At 45.0% G+C, this 23,620-nt stretch overlaps 1 protein-coding gene across 1 annotated transcript; it reads left to right on the forward strand.

Moving 5' to 3' along the window:
- Positions 1–320: 320 nt before the first annotated feature.
- On the forward strand, positions 321–23,542 carry tesk1b (testis associated actin remodelling kinase 1b). Its single transcript, XM_046379974.1, has 11 exons — positions 321–619; positions 1,397–2,127; positions 13,053–13,174; positions 13,379–13,427; positions 14,830–14,976; positions 15,962–16,044; positions 19,116–19,206; positions 19,770–19,853; positions 20,796–20,882; positions 21,332–21,425; positions 21,519–23,542. Exons 2-11 carry the CDS (start codon positions 1,933–1,935, stop codon positions 22,637–22,639), a joined length of 2,073 nt encoding a protein of 690 aa, XP_046235930.1. The 5' UTR covers positions 321–619; positions 1,397–1,932; the 3' UTR covers positions 22,640–23,542.
- Positions 23,543–23,620: the final 78 nt, after the last annotated feature.

A 23,620-nucleotide genomic window follows, 5' to 3' on the forward strand; every position in this document is an offset into this window, starting at 1 on the left:
TTTTAAAGCAAAACTGAGCATGTCGACAGGGACTCAATGACAAATCTTTGTCACCCAGAAACATCATTTACCTCCTCCTGATCCAGCCGAGATTTTAACATAATCACAGATTAGATCCAATCTTGATTAGGACATGATGAGGTGCTCTAAAAGAGTGGTTTTATAAATAAGACATGTTTTTCCAACTTAAATACACACTTTTGGCCCTTTGCATTGGGAGGGTTTGGATCCTGCAGCACAATCAGACACACAGGTGAGAGCTGGGTCCGTACAAGCGCCCCCACAGGTGAATTTTTGCGGTGATCACATGTGAACCCGCCCCGCCTCGACGCCTTCATTAAAGCAAAGCAAAAGTCAGCGCTCCTCTTCCCTCGTGCGACCAAACCCACAGCGAGGAAGGCGCAGATGAGCGGCGGCGGCTGAAGGGGACGTAAAACGAAACCACGGAAGCCTGTGTGTGTGTGTGTGTGAAGGCGGTTCGCGCTGGCGCAAAAACCCCCCAAAGATGATTAATTAGTAAAATAAAGCTCTCGGTAACTGGACGCCGCAGCGGATCTGGGCTCGGGGATCTTCAGAGGACACCGGTGCATGTGGAGGTTATGTTTTACAGGAAGGCCAGGTAAGTCATGTCCTGCCCGGCAGGCAAACACGCGTCCTTCCAGCTCGTTCTCGGCGTGGTTGTGCGTCAGCGTTTTTCCGTTTGAATCACGATATTAGTGCGTGTGAGTGTCTGTGTGCGTTTGCGTATCCGGAGGAGACCTGAGCCCGTGACAGACGAGCTCACAAACTCAGCTCAGTTTGGCATCCATAATTTACAAGCCGCAGTCAAGCTGTGCGGGGATCCGCGACACGCAGATCCCCGCAGAGCACGAGGACGCTCCTACGGACCCTCAGTGTGACCGATGCGACCATCACTTGCACCCATGATTGCCGTCCGAGTGATTGGATCAGTTTCAAACAGCGCCTGTGTGTGCAAAGTGCACGCATGAACAATGAGGGGCGATATCTCACCGCGTCCACGGCTGTTATCACAGGAGAGCAGATTACACGCAAACAGCCGAGTTTACAGTCGGCACCAATGGATCTGCTTAATGACATTAGTGTTTTTATGGTGCCCTCGTTAGTTTGGTGCCGTCTGTCCTCGCGGTAACGCACATAAAACGTGAAATTTGGGAGACGCGATCGGGTTTAATCGAAGCCTCGCGCGCAGTTTGTGTGATTTGTAATAAATTGCCACAGTGACCAGACTGTGAGATGTCCACTCGGACTTCTAAACTGCTTAGATTAAGTCCATGTAAGTTCCAGCTGCAGATCAGACACATCAGACACACACTCTTTATGATTCAGTGGCATTAACGCCCATGTTTCCGCCCCTCTCTTCACTCTCCCTCTTCAGTTTTAATAGGCTGCAGCGTCGGTGAGGCATCAGTGTGCGCACTGGAAATCCGGGATTCAATTGGTAGAACCAGGAGGGGAGCCCCGGCCTTTTCTACAGCAGGAGGAGCAGAGTTAAGGAAACCGAAAGAGCCGCCGCTGCCAAGACAGCAGCAGCAGCAGCAGAAGCCTGCGCAGTTTCGAAAACGGCACAGCCTCCTCTGCTGCACGGCATGAGGGACTTCACCCAAACTGCACTCTGACTCTGCAGGATGCAACGCTGCAGCTGCGTAGTTTGTTAGACACAGACAGACCCACGCGTGTCCCGGACCTGTGCAGGAATCTGTCAGAGGAATTAGGCCTAACTGCTCGCTGACCACAGCTGCGACATTTGGTTTGATCACGCCTCCCCTCCCCTCCGGAGAGCCCTGCGCTGTGGCCTTGTAGCGGACATGGGAAATGTAAACAGTTAGTCGGGCTGGATTTTAAACTGCGCACACGTCCCACGTCCTCCTCCTCCCGCCGCCGCCGCCTCCTCCTCCACCCGGGGCGTCCGAGATGGAGATGGAGACGGTTGGGGTCGAGTCGGAGCAGAGGGGAGACGCAGAGCCGCCCATGCACAGCGTCCACGGAACCAACCGGATCAGACCGTCCTCCTACCGGGCGCTGCGCAGCGCCGTGTCCAGCCTGGCCCGCCTAGACGACTTCAGCTGCGAGAAAATCGGCGCAGGCTTCTTCTCCGAGGTGTTCAAGGTGAGAGAAAGTGTGCGTGTGTGGTCTGAGCAGCCCGGCTCCATGAGTCCTCTTCTCACTAAGTTATGCACAAGTTGGCGTGTGGACAGGCTCGTGTTTAATGGTCTCATTAGGATAATTGGACAGAGTGAGCTCAACTCAAGTGAGTTGTTGACTTCTGTTAACTTGATGGCCCTTCGCCATCAAGTGGCAACAAATGCATCCTAAACCTAAACAAACAAGAAGAAAAGATGCCGGGGCGGTTGAAGATTATGTTTTCACTGTGACGCTTCCACCTCACTGTCCCATCTACTGGTCCTCTGCTGTCCACCCACATGTTGTGTAAAGTGGACACAGTGTGTTTTGGTGTGTAAGTGGATACGCACTCAGGCAGATCAGGTAGATTTGGCACACGTGCAGGTAACCCTACACCCCTCACCTGGCACGCTGCTGCTCACTTGCATAGAGACTACTTCTGCCACACTGCAGCCCAGTGTGATGCAGTGAGAGATGGGACAATACAAAGAGCTGCTGGCCAGGGAGCCAATTGCAAGAGTTTTTGGGAGGCGAACATGTGTTATATGTTATGATTTTATTTTATTTTTTTTTTTAAGTGGTCATTTAATGAAAAATAATTTAATTTCTGTGTCCTGTCTGGGATGCGTCTGAGGATGAAAGAGCTCGACATGCTTTATCTTGAGCGTTGTTGGCCTGCAGAAAATAGTGAAAAAGGACATGATTTCACTTGGTCGACTCCTTCAGATGTCTTGTTTTGTCCGACCCACAGTTCAACATCCAGAGACACACAGTTTCACAAAGAAAGCACCTTTGGGGAGGGAAGAAGTGGAGAACAATTGGGAATTTTTGCTTTGACTCGCATTATTAAAAATAATTAAAAACCAGTTTCTTATTAAGCTGATGGACTGATCTGCTCATCACTGCAGCTCCATAGGGCGTCTTTGACTGGAAGTGTAAACCAGTGAAGCAGATTGAGACTCGCAGTTTGAACAACATGCAGACCTGCTGAATACGAAGCAGGCAGCACGTTTCCTAATGGGATGAACCCCGGGACGTAATGAATTTCTCTCTGATCATGAGTTATCAAGCCGTACTTTGATAAACTGTGGTAGTTTAGATAAAGATGTGATTTTATAGCTCTGCCTCCCTCTTGTTGCTGGAACGTAGTCGTGTGATTCTGTAAATTTGTAACGCTTTAATAATTTTTGGATTTGGCGCTCATCAAACTTGCACGTACATAAATGTTGTTTTTCAGTAATGAAGGCAGAACCGCTGAACGTCACGGACATGTATCAACAGTTTGATGATCGGTTAATTGCAAAATCATTTGGCAGGGACAAATGCTAAACATTCATCATTTCCTGCTTCTCATCATGAACTGACTAGGCAACACAAAACATGTTTTTGTCTTCTGTCTTTTTTGGCCCCAACTCAAGAATTCTTGTAGTAATTTGAGTGTAATTTCAAAATGTCCCGCAGGGTAAAATGAAGTGATGACCCAAATGGTGGAAGGCCAACTTTGACCTTCTGTGCTGCTCGGTTGGAGGTGCATCCACCTTTTAGAACTTGTAGCTTCTCCGCCTTGTATTTTTCTCCTCACTCCTGCTGGAACCTGAGCTGGCAGTGTGTTCAGTGAGAAGGTCTTTTTTGGGACTCTTAGACCGCCACAAAAACCAGGTTTTTAATTCCAAAGTGAACGCTTCACGTGAGAGGTTGGTTTAATTCCATATTAAAACCAAAGTCCATCTGTCTTGGTTCACTTTTCTCAGTTGCTTGCATTGTTGTTGGAGCGATCGTTCCCGTAAGTGGGCAGAATTTTTGCGTTCGGGCTGAAAGGAAGCCTCACCCCTCACGTTCAACAATGAAGTCCAAATGAAACAAAATGAGGAGGTGCCTGCGATAATGCTGTGTGGTTAATGAGAGATTATCAGGAGCTCTTTCGTACTGATGTGGGAGTGCTGCCAGCACACTCTGGAGTAGAAGTATGTGTTCACCTTTCCTGTTTCCTCTTTCTGTGTGCTTGTGTGGTCTTTGGCTCTGAATGCATGATGTTGGTACATGTGACCCCCCCAAAAAAACAGGTGGGAAACGAGAGGAAAAAGTCATTTATCAGGATAAAAATTTGGCTTCTAGTTTAACATGTTGTGCAGAAACATGTGATATTTGTACACGTAATACTGTGATTTCTGTGGATTAATCAACTGACAGCTTTGATAGTTGATGGTTTGGCATATGAAATGTCTGAAAATAGTGAAATGTGTCCTTTGCAACTTTTGTTATGTCCAAACTGAGCTAAAATCTGGCTAAATATTAATTTTATTACAATATAAAACATGGGATCACAGGAATATTTCATATTTTAGTGTTTAATTACGCCTAAACTTTAAGTTATCTGATGTTTTACCAATGGCTAAATTGACTAATTGTTTCAGCTCTGCTTTGTACATGACAAGAAGATGTCTTGTTTTTTGAAACATCGCCGTGTCTTTTAATCCCGTCTTGGGGGAGCCAAACGTTTGTCATGACGCGCAAAACTGGCGGCAGTGTGGGGTCAAAGTTCTCAGACGACAGCAGTGACTCATTCTTCCACATTTAAGCCTTGTAAGTAGCAAGAGCTGAAATGAAAAGCTCACCTGAGATTTTGACATCTGAACAATCCGGTCCTAAAAACACCCGGGCCAAGTCGACCCTCAGCTCGCTGGATAAAACTCTTTGTGTTGTGACTTCACTCCTCCCTCAGCTGTGCCCTTTCGATTAGCCAATGAGCATGCAAATGTCACCGTGTTTATTGCCGGCTTGTCAAACTGGCACTTCAGTTTGGATCGGCTTGGCCTTTTGATTGTGTCATATAAATGCAAAATTGTTACTGCAGCTATCAGGCGCAGTTTTAAAAAGTCTGCTGACACGGTCGGCTGAACGGCGCTTTTAGTTCAGGGGGAAGAAAGGCCCAACTGTTCTGCAGAAAAGATTCTCTCAGGTGTTTTTGTTTATTAAGTTTAACTGGCATTAAAATGTATGCGGTGCGTTTACTTACATTCAGGCTTTTGAATGGATGTCCTGCTCCTGCCTTCAATGGCTTTGGTTGCCTGCCGTGTGTGTGTGTGTGTGTGTGTGTGTGTGTGTGTGTGCTGTTTTAAGCTTCAGTCCTCAGTGCAGATCAATGGAGGCTCGCAGCAGGCAGACAGGCAGCCATTCACCTCTCCGGTGTGCAATTGTTCAACCTGGAAAAAAAAAACAACAAAAAGACAAAAAAATAAAAGGGGGAGAAAGCAAGGGAGCACATGTGTCGACAAATCCTTCAGGTGCCGTTTTTCATCTTCCCTTCTAATGTTCTTCAAAGGAACGTTCTCACTCTCTGTGTGTGTGTCTCGCCACCTTTGGCCTTGTGCTCAAACTCAAGCTGAAAATCCGAAGACTCAAAAGGAATAAATCGCCTCAATTGCGAATAAATTGCACCTTCACCTTCCAAAGCTGCATTTTTTAAAAATTTAATTTGAATTGACTTCTAATGAGTGTATTGTGTTAGTCCTCCATTTTGCATCCGATTCTGTGCTGATAATAATTTTGTCCATTTGCTAGTGCTGATAAACGCTGCTGTCTAAGAAAGAGGAAACTCAGACCAGGCTTCTTATCAGATTTGGTTGTCATTTGGCCCGTTTCAGTAATTTACATGAGACATGGAAATCTCATGGCATTGTTTTCAGGAGCTTCTGCAGCATCCGCAGTCTGTTTGAAAGCGACTCCATTGCTTACATTTCCTGGAGAAGTCAAACAGGCAGCTGGTAGTCAGCACTAACTGCTTATGTTTTACCACTTTCATGTCTGGTCGCTTAGCCAAAATACAACCAATTAATAAATGATATCTCATTTGCTTAATTTGTACTAAAACTGTTGTGATTTTTTTTTTTTCTTTTTTTTTTGTTTTTTTACAGGTTATGTGTCAGATGTTGTTAGCATAGCCAGCCTGAGTCGGGCTAACTGTGAACTAACAGCTGCAAACTGTAGCTTCATATTTACTGTACGGAGGGCAAAGGCAAGTGGTGAATATTTAATGAGTGCAAACTGTCGTTCATCCAAGTGAGCAAATGTGAGACCCATTTGTTGTTGTGATTAGTAAAAGTTTTCTGTCAGAAAAGGCTTCAGGAAGTCAGGTGACGTAGCCCAAAGAGCAAATAAAGTCCAAACAGGTGATGATGGAAGGATGAAACCGGGCTTTGTGTCCTGTGTGAAAGTTATCCTCATATTTTGTGAAGCTTTTTGACTTAGTTGACTTGATATTTTTGGTTTTTAAAAATCAGTTTTCTGTCGCTGTTGGGTTGGCTTTAAGCAACAAACCTGCTTGGTTGGGTTTAGGACAAGGTTATGGTTTGGGTTGAAAGTAGACCCCCTCACAAAGTCCTGTTGCTCTGGAATCTTGATCATTTCGGCGCTCGTTCAGATGTTTGTCTTGGTGATTGTTGCGCAAGTGGGAGGTAAAACTGAAATTCAAATGTATTTCAGTGACTCACGTGGTGTGAATTTTGCTGTAACAAAACTAGTCATCATGATAATGATCGTACTGACTGTGATTTAGCTCGATTAAGAGTCTAGTGATGGAGGCGTGTGGTTGTGAAGGCTCGTTATGTGCTCACTCTTGAGATATGATGATGATGATGATGATATGCTGAAGGAGAGTAATTAGATAACAAGGGGATGTACAACAGCCTGGAGTCTCTGAAGGACAAACACTGAGCTTGAATGAGGGGTTGATGACTGTATGTGTCTGTGCATACTGTGTGTGTGTGTGTGTGTGTGTGGCAGGTGCTTGTGACAGCGATAATGTGAAGAAAATGGGTTGACAAACACTGCTGTGGTGCCTCTGCTTGTGTGTGAGATGATACGATATGTCACAGTACGAGAAGCGCCAAATTTCCACCAACAGATTGATGATTTAAACCGCACAGACGCCACAAAACGGGTCGTTTTTGACTTTCCGTTTTACGTGTGTGGGGAGTTTTGTCTATAACGCCTAGCATGAGTTATTCTATTGCACTTGCCATCATCTAATCGTTTCAGCTCTTGTGCATGGATATCAGAAAAATGATCTCATTGATCCCCTGTTGACTTCTAACATTCAACCCAGTCCTAACTTTAACTCTTTTAGCTCAAAAATAATCTGTGGATTAGTTCAACAAAGAACATTTAATCCACAGCAGGTGTGAAAATGGATGAAAGTTTGATTAAGCAAAAGCAAGTTTGATCGCTGCTCTTCTTAGTTTCTATGTCCGTGTAATCTGAATATTTTTTTAGTTTTGGACTGTTGTGTTTATGCTGAAGTGAGGCAGAGCTGGGACTGATGCCACAGACAAACCGGTACCTGGTCTGTACCTCAAACCGTGGACCATCGAGGTATCATTTCACTAAACACCTGACTGCTTCATTGTAAAAATAATAATGACGAGAGAGATCTTCCTTTGGTTATCGCAGACCTGATCTTTCTGAAGAGTCTTGTCTTCTTCTTGTTGCATTTGGGTTCACTTCAGTCGCGACTCTTCCTGAAAAAGAGAGATGATAATTGTGGGACTCCCCCCTCGCCGCCCCGTCAGGACGTGTTGGGATGTGACCAGTTCTTAGGAAATCCTAGCTGGAAGGTTCAAAGGAAACAAAGGAGCAAAAAGAGTCGAGCGCGCACACAAACCAGGATCCGTCATCAGCTGTCATCTGTGTGCTTGTGATCAGTTTCAGTGTTTGGTGTTAGGAGGGGGTATGTGTGTGCGGGTGCACGCGTTGCCATTGGACGGTGCTGTTGGTATGGGAGAGCCAGTGCAGACTTGAACATCAGGCAGCTTAGTGTGGCACTTTTCCCCTCATTATTCCTCTCCTCCCTCGCTCCAGTCGGGACCTGCTCCGCCGACTCTCGCTGCACAACTATTTAGCTTTTGTTTATGTTCTGCACAGCCACACAAACACGAAAGCGCTGAGCATGTGATATGCCTGTCTTCACTTGAACCGCCGTGTTTATAACTCGCTGTGTTTAAACTGGACCAGAGAGAAGTGTTGGGCAAGAGTTGCACAATTATCTATTTCCAGATCCCCCCGCCTTTGGGCCTTTGGTTAGGAGTGTTTGTATAAATTCAATTCGAGAGGCAGTCTGTGTGTGTTTACATGGGAGCACAATGGGTGTTTCCTCCCATCCACTTGTTAGCGTTGCTGTAGTCTTCAGCTAAACCTGGAGGAAGGCCACTCCCCTGCAGGAAGGTAAACAAATGGCCGTGTTTGCATGTAAAGTCGGTATCACAGAAATGGTGAAATGTTTTTGTGGTGCTCTGCTGCACCACAAAAACATTTTAGTTTTTTATTATTATTTTTTTTTATTTTTATTTTCACTTGACATAACAAAACATGCTCTCTTATCTCTGGTTGTATGAGGTCACACAAGGTCTATTTTCTTTTTCCTCAGCTTTTTAGATATCTGTCTCTTAAATCTCGGACTCGTCCCTGAGCCAGCAGGAGTGAAAAGAATGAATTTTTTTTGTGAAATGTCATTTTAAAGATTGATCAGGACCACCAGGACCTTCTCCTCCCAGAAACCGCATGCCTGTTCCTCTGGATCATTCAGCCTGCACACATCGAAAGTTTTTACTGCAACTCCTTTCTACCAAAGTCATGTTCTCTGTTAAATCCGTTCAGAGTTGGCAGAAGATTAAAGGGGCACTCCAACATTTTAGCATTGCACTTAAGTTATGGAAGGTCAGTGATTCGAGCTCCAGCTGCGTGTCCAAGTGTCTGATGGCTGTGAACGACTGAAGACGGACATCTCATGCAGCACAGTACGACTCCTGCTGAGAGAACTCGCTGAGACACTTTGTAAATATAAGTTATAAATATAAATTTGTCATTCATTTGCCATTGAGTTTTAACGCTGTATCCCACGTTTCCCAAAATGCAACTCAATGTACTCCCCGATTACAACAATTACAAATTTGGCTCACAATGGCATCATCAGTTATTTTCTCAACTTTTTCCTCTCCCAACGTGGATTCCTCCCTCAGATGGAGCCCTGATCCGATGCCAGTGCCTCATACCTCCCTGCTTTTTAATTAACATGACTCGGTCTCATGCAGAGTAAAATGGAGTCAGGTAGGCAAAACCTGAAACACCAGAGTTACGTTGATTTGATTTATCGTGGTACAGTCATGTTATGGTCAACATCTGACCCCCCAGTATCAGCCCTTCAGAAGATGTTAAACTGTGGTTCTCCCCAAGAAGAGTAAAATGATATTCATCACTACCCTTCATCCTTTACTTTTCCTTTCATTTTTAAAAGCAATGACAGAACAGACCGTTAATGAGCATCAGGCCAGTGGTCTTTATATGTGTGTGCACCAGGCTGAGTGAACGTCTGTGTGTCGGCTTGTCTGCTGTCTGCTTATTGCCCTCCTGCATCAGGTTGTGTTTCTGAGCTTGGCTCAGCGGGTGGGGGTGGCCTCCCCGCTCGCTCCCTGACGGACCAGGCTTGGCTGGGTGCCTCGTTCCAGTCGCCTGCACGCATGCATCCTCGCTCTGGCGCTCAAACGCTTTTACTTTGCTCCATTTCTGAGAGCAGAGCCTCAGGCGACAGCTTGAGCGTCAAGTTGTTTTGTGGGAGAAGCTAATGTTTTTTTGTTTGTTTGTTTGTTATTCTCCTACGCACATTCAGGGTGAGTGGAGTCCACCCGCTCTGGGATTTTTAATCCACGGTCCCTTCACACTTTAGCTCAAAGCTCACTTGTCAAATTTGGTTGAAGCTTTCCTGTTTTTGTCTTGACGTGATGGGTGGAAATGCTGATTCCAATCCAAATTTTGCTTTGTCTGTTCTTCTTCTCTAAAAATCTGCAGCAGTTACAAATTTCATGATGATCATACTTTTTTTTGACGAGCAGATTCTGTTTATGTGCCAGCTACAGACCGGTAAGGCTGAAAGGAGTCCTGAAATCCACAAGGGATAAGAGGCCTTTAGACCTGAGCTGATGTCCACAGGCAGGCATTCAGCCGTGTGTGTGTGTGTATATAGTCAGTCGTGTGCTCACACTCCTCCAGCGACACTCCACCTCTGCAACATGTCATTTATTCCCACACGAGTTTTCTCTCTTCACTTACAGTCAGAATAAGCACTACATGGTGGACACGCTGAAAACTAGTTGTGGCCTGGCAGTGCAGACAGAATAATCAGAGTGGAACATGCTGGACTGTGGCTACTAAGCTCAGGCCTTCAGTGTTGTTTCAGTGTTTTAACCTCCTGATAGGGAGTTTATATTTCTACTAAAGCCTGCTTCTGATATTATAAAACAAGCATGAAAATAGCAGGAATTTGGTGTTTCTCCACCAGAAATTTGTCAGAAATGCTTTTAGAGCAGCATTTAAGATGAAATGAGCCAAGATAAACATTTAAGCAGTTAGATTGTAGGAAATGTGTAATGAATTCCCTTTAAACTGCTTTTAAACACATTTTCCTGCACTTTCTCTCCTATTGCTGTCTTCATATTCTCTAAGAAGCTTTAACTTTTAAAGCTGTCACACATCTCTCTTGCCGTTGTGTGCATCCTCCATCTGCAGTCTCTGACACATCCTCCTCCTCTTCCTCCTCCTCCTCCTCTCCGTCTCACTGTGCATCAGCCTGCCCTGTCGGGCCGCTGGCTAATGACAGACATCGCTGCACATGTTGGCTGCACGGAGCGAGAGCTGTGCCCGTGACCTTTCCTCTGCCGACAGCAGCACTGTACAAGGCTGAGTGTGTTTTTGGACAGCTTTAGGGTGTGTCAGGGTGCGTGCATGTAAGTAGATGTCTGTTGTGGGTGTGTGTGTGTCTGCTTTAATTGTGTGAGAGTGTGTGTGTGTATATATAATTGCTCCATATTATGTAGTAATCTTGATGTAGGCGTAGAACTGCATTCCAGTTGCAGGTCCATGGAGATGACCAGTAAAGTGGCACGAACCATTTGGGGAAAAAAATGCCACACATACCTCGTAGTGGTTTTTATAGGGTTAAGCTTCTCACAGACACACACACCTGAGAAAATGTTTACCCTGTGGTGAGTCAGCCTGTAATGATGATGAGTGAGAGGTTGTTTATTTGGAGGCTTAAAAACTGTCGGGACAAAATAGTCAAGCAGCGTTGCAGTTCCAACCACTGCTGCATCAGCAGTTGGCTCACGTTTGCACTGTAACCTGCCTGTGTGAGTCAGAGTGTGTGTGTGTGTGTGTGTTTGTGTTTGTCCGCACTGCCTGTTAGTCACAGCGTGCCAGACGAGCATGTAAGAATTTCTTCATATAAGTGAGAAGGCAGATGTGTGCAGGGAAAGAGAGGACAAGTGTGATGTAAAGCTACAGCCATGCAGAAGCCCCACAGCCGTGCTTGCCAGACAAATCTGTGCTAATGGAAGGAGGAGGAGGAGGAGGAGGAGGGGGAGGAGGCGGCTGCTGTCTGTAAAGAAACCTCCTGAAGAGTCTACCTCATCCTCGGAGTGCCATAAATATAAAGAGAGGGAGGGATCAGCCGTGCACTCCCTCCACACTCCTGCTGCATGTTTAAATTTCTGCTCCGATTTGCTTTCTGCAGACGAGGAAGCAGCTGCTGCACACAACTTTACATGTGTGTGATTTACATGTGTGCATGTCCTCAAGTGGCTCTGGAGGAAGGATTTAGTGTGGCGGAGATCGACTCTCGCTGACTGGCTGTGAAGATGAAGAGGGCAGCCTTAGCCGTGTGTGTGTGTATTAATAGCATTACTCGCTGCACTTCAGTCTGGTCTTTAATAAGCTTTGTGGTTTTTCCATCACCACTCTGATCCAGAGACCAGCTGAGATCCAGGCTATAGTGTCTCACCGACTTCAGCTCTGGACTTTGACCGCTCACACACTCCTCTCCTCCCTTCCCCTCTGTCTTTCATCACACACTCATGTTGCTCATGAACACACAACCTGAAGTCCTCCCTCGCCAGTTCAACTTTATTATTAGCTCAAAGGAAGTCTGGTTTACAGTCAGATGTTAAAAAACTTGTGTTAAGTTCAAATTAACAAATGTTAGGTAACGTGCTAAGCTAAGGTGGCTAACATGGCTGTTTTATAGGAAAGCATTACATTTAATGTCAGTGTGAGCTGATGTTAGCATTTAGCTTAGCGTCACAGTAGAGCCTCACTGAGCTGCTGGCATGACCGTAGACTTTAGTGTTCAGTTTTTGGATATTACAGCCCAAAAAGTACTGACATATAATACTCAGCTGTACTTGTAATGCATATAGTAGCCCCACACAACATGTAGATAAAAATTAAATGTTTACTTAACACCGTACAAGGTTCGTTTAAAGCATTATTGGTTGCAAACAGGCCTGTAATTTCACTTGCGGTCTTAAATTGTTTCTCACCAGAAAGGCAGCAGCAATGATAAACGTAAAAGAATAAAATATGAATAGATTTTATGGTATCAGACGGCGTTTGGTGCTCGTCTGCAGCTCGTGTGCATTTCTTTGGGAGGTCAGGTCTGAGCAGATCTGCACTAACATGTAGCCTGAGGGAGGGGAGCGCGTCACATCACCGTGATTACCATACCAGTCACAGCCACTGCCATGGCAGCCTGCTGCGTCAGGGCGGCAGCCAAAACAAATGAAGAAACTTCAGGTGATCTGCTAACGTTTCATGGCCAGTTTCCAAGAGCACTCAAGTGTTAGTATGACTCAGCAAAACGTAGTCGTGCTCTGTTTAGCTACAGATATGTGAAGTGTTCAATACTTCCAACTGCCACTTTGAGAAGTGAAACAAGCATTAGTCTGCCCAGCCACATTTTGTGTTTCCTCCGTTGTTAATTTGCATAATTTCTGTGGCTTTCTCGTTCATACACAGACTGTTTGAGAATAATTTTGGTGTAAGTGGTTGAAAATAAAAGCATTTTGTGTGTGTGCGTTTTGATCCAGGTGCAGCATCGCGTGTCGGGTCAGATCATGGCTCTGAAGATGAACATCCTGGCCAGTAACAGAGCCAACATGCTCAGGGAGGTCCAGCTCATGAACCGACTATCGCACCCCAACATACTCAGGTAAATGAAACCTTTGTCTCTCAATATGATGTTTTTGTTTTTCTTCTCCCTGGTGTACACTGGCCCACACCTTGCACCTGGATCCTGGTTTATCTTGGTGCTGGATCTGCTTTGTGTGGTCCGAGCCTGACATATTTTGTCGCTGAGAAACGGTTGTTCCCCTTCTGTTGCTGACAGTTGTGTGTTTGTCTGCTCTGCCTCCAGGTTTATAGGAGTGTGTGTCCACGAGGGGCAGCTCCACGCTCTCACGGAGGTAAGACGCTAATTAACCCGCCGCTGAGCCAGAAGAGCACTTCAGCCTTTTGAAGCGTCAGAGTCACTTTGCTCCCCAAGAGCAGGACATCAGGCGCACGTAGTGTCGTGATTCAACAGATGACTTCATGCTGTGCAAACAATAATAATCAGTTAAATCAGTTATTTCTGCTTGAGGTCATTTCCTCTCTCAGTTCTGTTTCTTTTTTAAACCAGTTTCTTGGACATTTTAGCAAGTTTGGAGCTAAAATTGCACTTCGTTCCTCATCTGGCTGTTACATTAGTCATACTAGCCAGCTGACAAAACCTACTAAACTTTTCCCCTCCTATTTCATGTTAAGACACACTAAAGGACTGCTTTTCCATGAGTAGATGGTTCATCCCTTCTTTATACCGTAAACCGAGAATAAACCCAAACTGATGATTGAATTCAGATGAAGCTGCTCTTCCTAAACATTCAGTGGGATAAACATGAGCTAACATTTGTCTGTCATTTCTCAGCACCTTTGCTCTCAAATTTGGGACGGGACGTTTTGCACGGAGAAAAGCAGTTTTCATAATACAAACACATGACAAGTGAAAGCACCTCCAACCTGTGAGGCCCCAGCTGACTGCATTACACAGACTGAGGTCACGCAGTTCATGACATTTCACCTGTTTCTTACGTGTGACGGGCGTACCTGACGTTGCCGTGGTAACTGAGCTGCTCAACAGTGAGAAGAAAGGGGGGGAAAAAAGAAATGAAGGTCAGGGGTGGATTAGAGAGGATTTGGTGCTCTGACGTGTGTAACAGTACTGTGACATGTCAATATGTTGTATTGATCGATAAGGTCAGTGGGTTGTAGACTCACACATTTTAAGAATATGATTTTTAAATACTGAACAGGTGATAAATGGGCTGTTAGGTTTAATGATGACCATAACTTAAGGTGACATCTTCTGCGTGTTGCTTGCTTCGTCCCAGCAGCTCTCCAACACACTGAGATATTCAGTTTACAGAGAAAAGCAGTAGATCTGCACATTTTAGAAGCTGCAACCAACAAATGTTTAGCACTGACTGACTAACCACTTCAGTGTCAGGTGACTGGATCGTGTATTTGTGTGGTACTTTTCAAAGCAAAGTGGAAAAGTCGTTCAGGAAGAGCAGTAGAATAAACTTTGAACTGATCAATGAAACGGGGCAATAAAGAAGAGAAAAAACCAACTCTCACAGCCTTACTGATAACAAGCTAAATATTTATTGATTTAATGTGTAATGTAAAGACTGGTCGCAATATTCACCAGGTTTAACAGGCACAACGTCCCAAAATGATAAAGAAATCAGCTTTCATGTTGAAATCCAGGCTATTTCAAAATGTGACTTTGATTTGTTGTTAACTCCTTTTTGTTGCTTGTCGATCCAGTACATCAACGGCGGTAACTTGGAGCAGCTGTTGGGCAGCGACATGTACCTGTCGTGGAGTGTGCGGCTCAGCCTGGCCCTGGACATCGCCCGGGGACTGCAGTACCTGCACAGCAAAGGCATCTTCCACAGGGACCTCACCTCCAAGGTGACGACAGACACAAACACACACGCGTCAGTGCTCACGTACAGCACACTCATCAGCATGAGCACAGACAGGGTGACCTGAGGTAACAACACAAGTGTAGTACATGTTCCATAAACTACTGTTAACGTATGCACATAATATAGACTAAAGTATTGGGACAAGGCTGTTTCTCAGGGTTTGGGCTCAGCCCCTGACTTCCAATGAAGAGAAATCTTAACACTTCAGCATAACAAGACATTTTGGACAATGCTTTGGTCCGACATCAGTGTGTGACCTCACAAATGCTCTACTGCATGAATAGGCTCAAATTCCCACAGAAACACTCCAACATGTTGTGGAAAGCCTTCACAGAAGAGTGGAAGCTGTTAGAGCTGCAAAGCTCTCTGTGTGTTAAGAATGAGAGATCATTAAAGCCCATGTTGGTGTAATGATCAGATGCCCCAATACTTTTGTCTATATAGTGTATGTTCCATGAGAAAAAGAAATAAAAGAAAATAGTTGTTCAAACAGAAGAGTCATGTAACCACAGACATTTGATGTTTTTAATGTAGATTTTGGAATCAGTAAAAGATTCAGATGGAGATTAAGAGGCTTTGCAGGTGTGTCGCAGATCCTGCAACCTGGAAAGAATCTGTGGGAAATATTGAGCTTTGGACGTAGATCAGCTTAGTAAAGTCTTAGATGAATATGTAAGAACCTGCATCAGAAGGGACAAGGTGAAATAATCAGTCAAAATCAGCTGTTTCTGTTCACTTTGGGCCAGATGGCCAAAATGTAATCTTGTTAACAACAGCAGTTCTCAGCTGCTGTGGCTCCAGAGATTCAGACTTTTACGTGGTGACCTAAAAAAAACAAAACAAAAATCCCTTATATAACGAACGAAGAGCTCTGCACAATAAAATCTTACATCACACACACACACGCGCAGGACACTTAACAGCTGTAATCGTGACGTGTGTGTGTGACCTTTGACCCCTCTGTGCAGAACTGCCTGGTGCGCTGGGAAGGCAGCGTGTGCTCAGCTGTCGTGGGAGACTTTGGTCTGGCAGAGAAAATTCCAGATTACAGGTTGGTCCCATAACAGTCCATTCATCAAAACTTCTATCAACGCTTTGTGATTAGATAAGTCACACTCAATAAATTACGTTCCTCCACTTCTCTCTTTGTCCTGTTTATCTCTCATGCCGAGCAAACGCCTTCTCTTCACCACATCTTCTTTTCTCTCGTCTCGGAGACGAAATGAGCCCGTTACTCACCCCAAAGCCCGGTCGGGTCGTTGTGGTCAATCCCCCAGTACATACTGCGTCAAGTTCAGGGTGCCAAAAACATCAAGATGTCCCTCTTGTGTTCGCTTGCGTTTTGCCGGCGTGCTTTTCAGGTTATCCTGACCCACAATCCTCTGCGCTGTGTGAGGTTTGTCACATTGACTGAGCTGCCGAGAGAGCACAGATGGATGACAGGATGGATGTATGAGCGAGAGGGGTCAAAGTGCAGTGTTGTGGTGATGCAGCACGCGGCCTCACAACGATGGTTTCCGCGTTTAAATCTGAGACCTGCTGCTGTCGTTAATTCCTCCTCTGTGTTCACAGCTGTGTAGTTTTTAATATGCAGTGACATTTATGCAGCATAATTTATTCACTGCCATAAATTGTAGTGAGCATAAATGACCAGCAAAGTTATGGCTGTGCAGTTTTATTTTCTTCAGCTGCTTCTCCAGTGACGACACATGATAGAAGTAGTAATTCCACAGTGCGGGAGTATAAGGTGAAAGTGTTAGCTGTGAAACAATGCCAGGCATAAAAAGTTACAGTACTCGTTTTAACTGTTGTGAATTGAAAATCTCCAAAATTCGTAATGAATTTTGGGAAATGATAAAGAAACTGACAGTTTATGAGCTACATCTCAGGTGAGAAACTGTTTTGTTTAAACTCTCCTTGAAGTGCTGAAATCCATGAAAACCTTTAAAACCCGAATCTGCACAGTCAGAACTAACAGGCATTAGATCAATACAGCTGTGTAAAAAAATATTAAAGGATTAGTTTGTCTTATCTGGAAACACACCTTTGATTGCTTTCTTGCAAAAGCAGTAACCCTGCAAAGATCCACAGCACTCTTATTCAGCACTTTAGACTTTATACACTTACTACTACTGATATATACTATACGTACTGATCAAATATGCTTATTAAGTACTTGAGTAATTGTACTTTGTCTTTGTCTTTCCCTTGTCCCAAGACTTGGCGTCGCTTCTCTAGACGTCCGTTTAATCCACGACTGAAATTAGATCATTTGTCCTCCATCAAGACTATCGTTTCTCCCTAAACAGTCAGTCAGTGAACTGATAAGGATAAAAGGCATCAGCTGGACTGTTGGGAGTGGGATCTGGAGGCTGAAGGAGGGAGCAGTCAGCATGTCAGGCTCACACTGGAGTCCCATTAGCTCCTCATCCTCCCCTGCTCGCTCCGTCTGCAGTCATTTAGCAAACATTCGACTCTTGCTGAGATGACACAGCTGCCACTGTAACCTGTCCTGGCCTTTTCTGCGTGTGGTGTGTGTTTCCGCTGGCTCTGTTTGTGCCCTGTCACTTTTTGTGTTTACCCGCGGGGAGGGGAGGGGTGGGGGGTGTAACTTGCAACTTTGGTGGTTTTCATGCGTTTTGGCTCAGCTTTGTTCTAACTTTAACCTAACCATCGAATGAGCTGAAAAATACGTGTCCATGTGGATCATAACAGGTTGATATTTTACACGAGCGTGGCCTCCACCTGAATGCGTCATTGTGTGTTTTTTGCATACCTGCCACTATCGGACATGCAGCCTCTGTTTGCTCCAGCCTCTGATTCAATAGCAGCTGGTGAACTGCAATTGTGTCATTTTTCAAGGGCATGTTTGCTTTATATTCGAGTCAGACACCGTTGTATCCTGTGGTGGAGCACTACCAGAGAATGGACCCTTCTCGAGTGTGTGTGTGTGTGTGTGTGTGTTTGTGTTGGAGTGCTACCACTGTGCTTGTGGCATGACGGAGGAGGAGGAGGAGGGGAGGATGCGTGGATGGAGGGAAGGAGCGGAGATGGAGGGGGGTTTGGTAAAAGCACTCCAAATAAGGTCAAACTATTCCAGTCCTCCTCCGTTTGCTCTCACTGCCTTACTGGATGTCTGCTGCCCCTCATGACAAGTCGCTCTTGTCCTTTACTCCCCCACCATCCCTCTGGTTTGGCTACTTAACTCTGTCTCTTCATTTATGAGCTGCTCTCTGTTTTCCAATTCCTGTCGGCTCACTTCCCCAAATGCCGTTAATGTTGGGGAGTCACAGCCGTCCCTGCTCCTCGTTTCTACCTCTGCCATGACTTCCCTCACTGTATATTTTGCACTATCATAGCCACAGTAGCAGATGGAAATAGCACAGAGAGGAAGTATCTGCCAGCAGCGTGTGTGTGTGAGTGAGCACGTTGTCCTTGCACATGCATGTGTTCCTTCCTTTTTTTACTCAGCCAAAATTGCACAACGATATCTCAACATAACTGAAAAACACTGCAGTTTCTTAGATACGGAGGAAGTGCGCATAAACACAAGCGCAACGCCAGGTTTCACCCCATAAAACCCCTCTTGATTGGGTTCTGCGTTAATGAAATGAAGCGTGATGCCTGCTTGCTTGTCTGCCACATTCCCCGAATGGAAAAAAATATGTTTTCATAATTTCTCATGCATCATTGTTGGGACTTTACTCTGTGAACAGGCATCATTTTATCAAATGCACACACACATCTGTGTATCTGATGATGATGTGACTTTTTACTGCAAACTACTGATTTAGTTATTTCTTAATTTACTGATTACTTTGTAATTTTATAAAAAAAAAAAAAAAAAAACATGGCCATCAAAGTTACCTAAAGCACAGGTTGAAATTTTCACATTGCTTGTTGTGTTTAAATGTCAAATGTCAAATCAAAAATCAAATGTTTTACACACAAGAAAGGCCTTTATAATTAGACACATTTCACCCAAAATTTAATCAAACAACAAAGTCGTTAAAGTCCTTTAAACTTGGGTGTTGTGAAATGAAATTAAGTGGTTTTTAGTGTTTATCTGAAGCTTCTGTCTCTCTTCTTCTCTATGTTTATCCCTTCCTCTTCCCTCTGCAGTGAGGAAGAGAACCAGGAGCCTCTGGCTGTCGTCGGCTCCCCCTACTGGATGGCCCCTGAGGTTCTGCGAGGAGAGGTGTATAATGAGAAGGTACTGACTGATCCCTGCACTTGTTACCCGTCAGCTGCAGATTGTAGAGTTCAAGGTCCACAGTGGGTGTAATGAAGGCCAGTTAAATAAACCAAGGCAGTGATGCAAAGGCATAAATATTTCATAAATCAGTTGTGTCAAAGGCAAGTGGGTATTTGGTTATGTAAGAGGTTGTTCTTCTTGGCCAGGGTAATCAGATTTTCAGACCTTTGTGTCTACGATAAAATAAGTGACTACATAAGTTGGTTATAAGGCATATGCAGTTGTAACCTACGAGAGTTCTGAATTAGTAGCCCGTCTTGTCCTGTTATCCAAGTTTGTTATCCAGCTAGAAAACATATAAATGAGAAAATAATTCCAATTTTTAATATGAATATGAGTGTTTTGTCAAGTCATTTCATTAAAAAGGAACAATAACTTTATATAGTTTGGTTAAATAAAAGTCGATAAACCCAATTACCTGAGCAGCCCAGAAAGTATGGACACTAGTAAGATATAAACTGCATGTGGTAATGCTCACATTTTTCTTTTTTTTTTGTTTTCTTAAAAATTTCTCTCTGCAGGTGGACGTGTTTGCATACGGGATCATCCTGTGTGAGATTATAGCGAGGATACAGGCCGACCCCGACATCCTGCCGCGCACTGAGGTACCAAAGACATTTTCATCGCACACTCATGAATCACATCTCAGATCACCTCTATATTTGAGAGAACTGTGGAGGGGGGGAAATGTTCATGTTAAAATATTATTTATAATATGATGGCTTCTGGGGCAGGTTAGGTAACTCCGTCAGCATTTCAAAAGTGCCTCCAGCTCATGACTGTTGGGCAAGAAGCAATGTCAAAATGACTCTTTAAGCAACAGTTTCATTAGGCCAGAGATGATTTAGAAAAATATGGTGAATATCTCAGCTTGAATCAAACTGCTGACTGTAATGTTGGACAGGAAGCTGGTTTTCTTAACTTCATAGAAGATTGCATGTCCCCAAAACTGCTGTTGCTAAAGGGCTCGAAATAACAAACAAAATACATGCAAGAATTGCTTCAATGACTTCAGTGCCTTTAGGATGTGTGTGCATGTGCTTTGTGAATCTCCTGCTCACCACAGAGACCAGGATCATTACCCCTATTCTACATTACATACATATTCTAAACTGGTTTTGAGTATGCTATGTGTTCAAACTGGAAAAGCAGCAAAAGAAAGTATCTTCAGAGCAGTCAAGGTCAGAATCTGTCAGTTTTGTCTTGTTTCTTGTTGCCAAAAAACAGTTAAAATTATTATAATAACAGCACACCTATAATGAAATACACTACATACATGTATTCATATTAATTCACATGTGCGTGAATTTAGGACACAGCATTGGTGTTTAACCCATGCGGACAGCCTTTGAAGAGAGCAGTACTCCCCCTTGTGGCCGTTTAACAGTACAGCAGTTGAAGCCATTTAACTGACCAGATCAAGCCATTTAAAAGGCTCTTACAATAAATATATATATTTTTTTTTTTAAAAAAGTCTGTTTGTCCAGAGGGAAAATCAATGCACAGGCACAAATGTAATGAGTAATTTCATTTGTGTTTTTGTACAGGACTTTGGTCTGGATGTGGAGACCTTTCAGCACATGGTGGAAGACTGTCCTCCTGACTTCCTGGAACTGGCCATCGCCTGCTGTAATGTAAGAAACACTCATCTGACTCACACACATGCTCAGTTCTTGGTTTAATTTGCTTTCTTTCCTCCCTGCCTCCCCTGTTTAGTCTGCAGTTCTCTCTCGGGGTCACTTTAACCTATTTTGATGATAGGGATGCAACCATCCACTTTTTTCCTTTTCCTTTCCTATCCGGCTCCTGAATTTGGATATTCGGTGATACAAAGTACTGACCTGACACCAGTGTTTAATAAGCTGTATGCATCACTGTGTAGAAGAGAGAGGGATCACTCTTTCATGTGTAAGGCATGCCAGAAATGTGTGATGAATAAGTTGGGAAGTATCCATCAACCTTCTGAAATCCAAGCCAGTTTTCTACCTGCTGTGCTTTGTTTGAGTTTGTGGATGACCAAATCGATCTTTCCTTCATTTCTTCTCTTTTAATCTGATGTTATTTGATTTCTCTCTCCTGCCAGATGAATGCAAAAGTCCGTCCATCCTTTTCCCAAATCGTAATGGAGCTGGAGAGGAGACAGGAGAGGAAGCAGAAGGACAAGCCAGCAGTGAAAGGTGAGTCATCAAACGCTCTGTCATCAGACCTGTTTGTTCCTGTACATTCATATCAAGCACCTTTCACTCTTCTTTTTTTTCTTTTCTTTAAAGCCATCTGTCCAGAGATTGACTTTCTCCGAAGGCGATCCCTCGGCTTCCCTTCCGATCCTCGCCTCTCCCGCAGCAAATCCGACATGCTCCACCCCCCAGACACGCCCCCCTCTGTTACCTTGGCAACTCCTGCTCGGGTCAACCCCTTCTCGCTGAGGGAGGACCTCAAGGGTGGCAAGATCAAGCTGTTCGACACTCCCAGCAAGTCTGTCATCTCCCTGACCTTCACCCTGCCTCCTCCACCGGACTGCGACGACCCCTCTGCATGCGACACGGACGCCGCTGACCAACCCAGGAGGCACAGGCGCTGCCACTCGCTGCCGTGTACACCTCCTCCACACCTCACATCAGCACCGAACACTGTCCTTACCGAGGAGGACTCCCCGTCTGATGTAGACACTGTAAATGATGAAACAAATGGAATGAATGAAAAAGAGAGACTCTTGGGAGAGGAAAAGGAGACCAGGGACGGGAGTGATTCAGGTCTTCCTCTGTCCCTTGAACCCCTGTCGCTGGACCTGCTGGACCAAGAGAAGGAGCATGAGGAAGAGGAAGGGGGGGAGGAGGAGCCCATGGACTGCACCAGCTCCCCGGACACACAAGACAGCACTTCATCTCCCTGCTCCAAACTCTCCCCTCCTCCGTCTCAGTCGTCAACTCCCCTCCAGTCTCCCACCCCATCCTTCTCAAACGGTTGGGGCTCGGCCATCTCCAACGGGCCCCCGTCCCTTCCTCCTCTCTCTCATTTGGACAACAAAAATGTGGTCGTGAGCCGACCCTTGGGGTGGAGCACAGCTCCCACCACAACCAACAACAACGGCTACCACTCCCCTCCCGGCGACCCTGCCGGTTCGTCCCCGTTCGGCTCCGGCAGCGGACACTCTCTGGATCAGGAGGAGGTGATCTCCTGTCCTGGCTGTTGCCTTGCTGGCCTTCGCTTCCCCTCGGTGTGTCTCAGAGCTCCACCACGCAGGAACCCCTATAAGAACCTGAACGGAGATCATGCAGCCTCACGTGGCCTGCTTTGTCCGGGACCCAAGGGCCTGCCTCCCTCTCCTACCCCCACAACTACGACCACCAGCCTGGAGCCGGGACTGTCCTTGCCGGGGGCGCAGACATAAACTACCACTTCTCAACACCAAATACTCACAGAAAAGACACGTGGAAGCTCTTCACCAAAAGCTGTTTGCCGGAAATTAAGTGGGTCTTCTTAGAATTTGCACAGATTTTAATTTAGCAATACCCTGCTTATTTTCCACACGTATGTTTTGGTGCTGAGCCGCTTCTGAGTGTCCCGATTGGTTGACTGAAATGCACACCAGGTTGACTTCGTCCCTGAAAGCTGTGGGACAACAAACTGGTGTCTTTGCTGGTGACTTGTGGCTTGTCGCTCTCTGCTGGGCTGAGGGTGACACAGTTTGGTGTTAGCAGTGCCTGCGTGGATCTGACTGATGATCTGCAGCGTCCAGAACTGTTCAGCATGAAAACACTCCAGTTTGCTGCCCCGTTGGTTAGATCTTGTATATTCTCAGCTGTAAAGATTCTCATGACTGATGATATTGATGATGATGATGATGCTGAAACGAGGAATGTTAAGCTTAGTATTATTACTGCTGCAATGATTTTTGATGTTTGGTGCTGTTTCTGAATGAACAGACAGTTTTGCTTTAATGTCTTCAATTATCAAGAGGTGTATGGTGCAGTGCAGGGCTGTGTGTGTGTGTGTGTGTGTGTGTGTGTGTGTGTGTGTGTGTGTGTGGTGGATTCAGTGTGAGAGGCTGGATGTGTGTGTGTGTGTGTGTGTGTGTGTGGTCAAAGCATGGGCTGTACACCGTTCTTTTGTTGCTGTATGATCTCTATTGGCTCTTCTGGTTGCCTGGTTTAAGCACTTCAACTGTATTACTGTTAATAAGGAAGCTATTGATGTCATTATTACTTTTGGGAATGAATGGTCAAAGACCTCCTTAAGAGATGTACAGATTCTTATTATTTAAAGATGCCGTTGAATAAAAATATAGAATGCAGAGATGTGCTCCTGGTGGTATTATTTGCTTTTTTTTTTTTTTTAATTAGCCACAGAAAATGAGGGATGATGTTGACTT

This window comes from Scatophagus argus, chromosome 23 (assembly GCF_020382885.2).
Source record: "Scatophagus argus isolate fScaArg1 chromosome 23, fScaArg1.pri, whole genome shotgun sequence".
Lineage (NCBI taxonomy): Eukaryota > Metazoa > Chordata > Actinopteri > Scatophagidae > Scatophagus > Scatophagus argus.

Bases quoted from the DNA above. Each gene is read 5' to 3' on its own strand.
- tesk1b (XM_046379974.1), top strand. From the start codon at position 1,933: ATGGAGATGGAGACGGTTGGGGTCGAGTCGGAGCAGAGGGGAGACGCA. The intron at 14,977-15,961 runs GTGACGACAGAC...CCCTCTGTGCAG, and splicing joins ACAGGGACCTCACCTCCAAG to AACTGCCTGGTGCGCTGGGA. The intron at 20,883-21,331 runs GTAAGAAACACT...CTCTCCTGCCAG, and splicing joins TGGCCATCGCCTGCTGTAAT to ATGAATGCAAAAGTCCGTCC.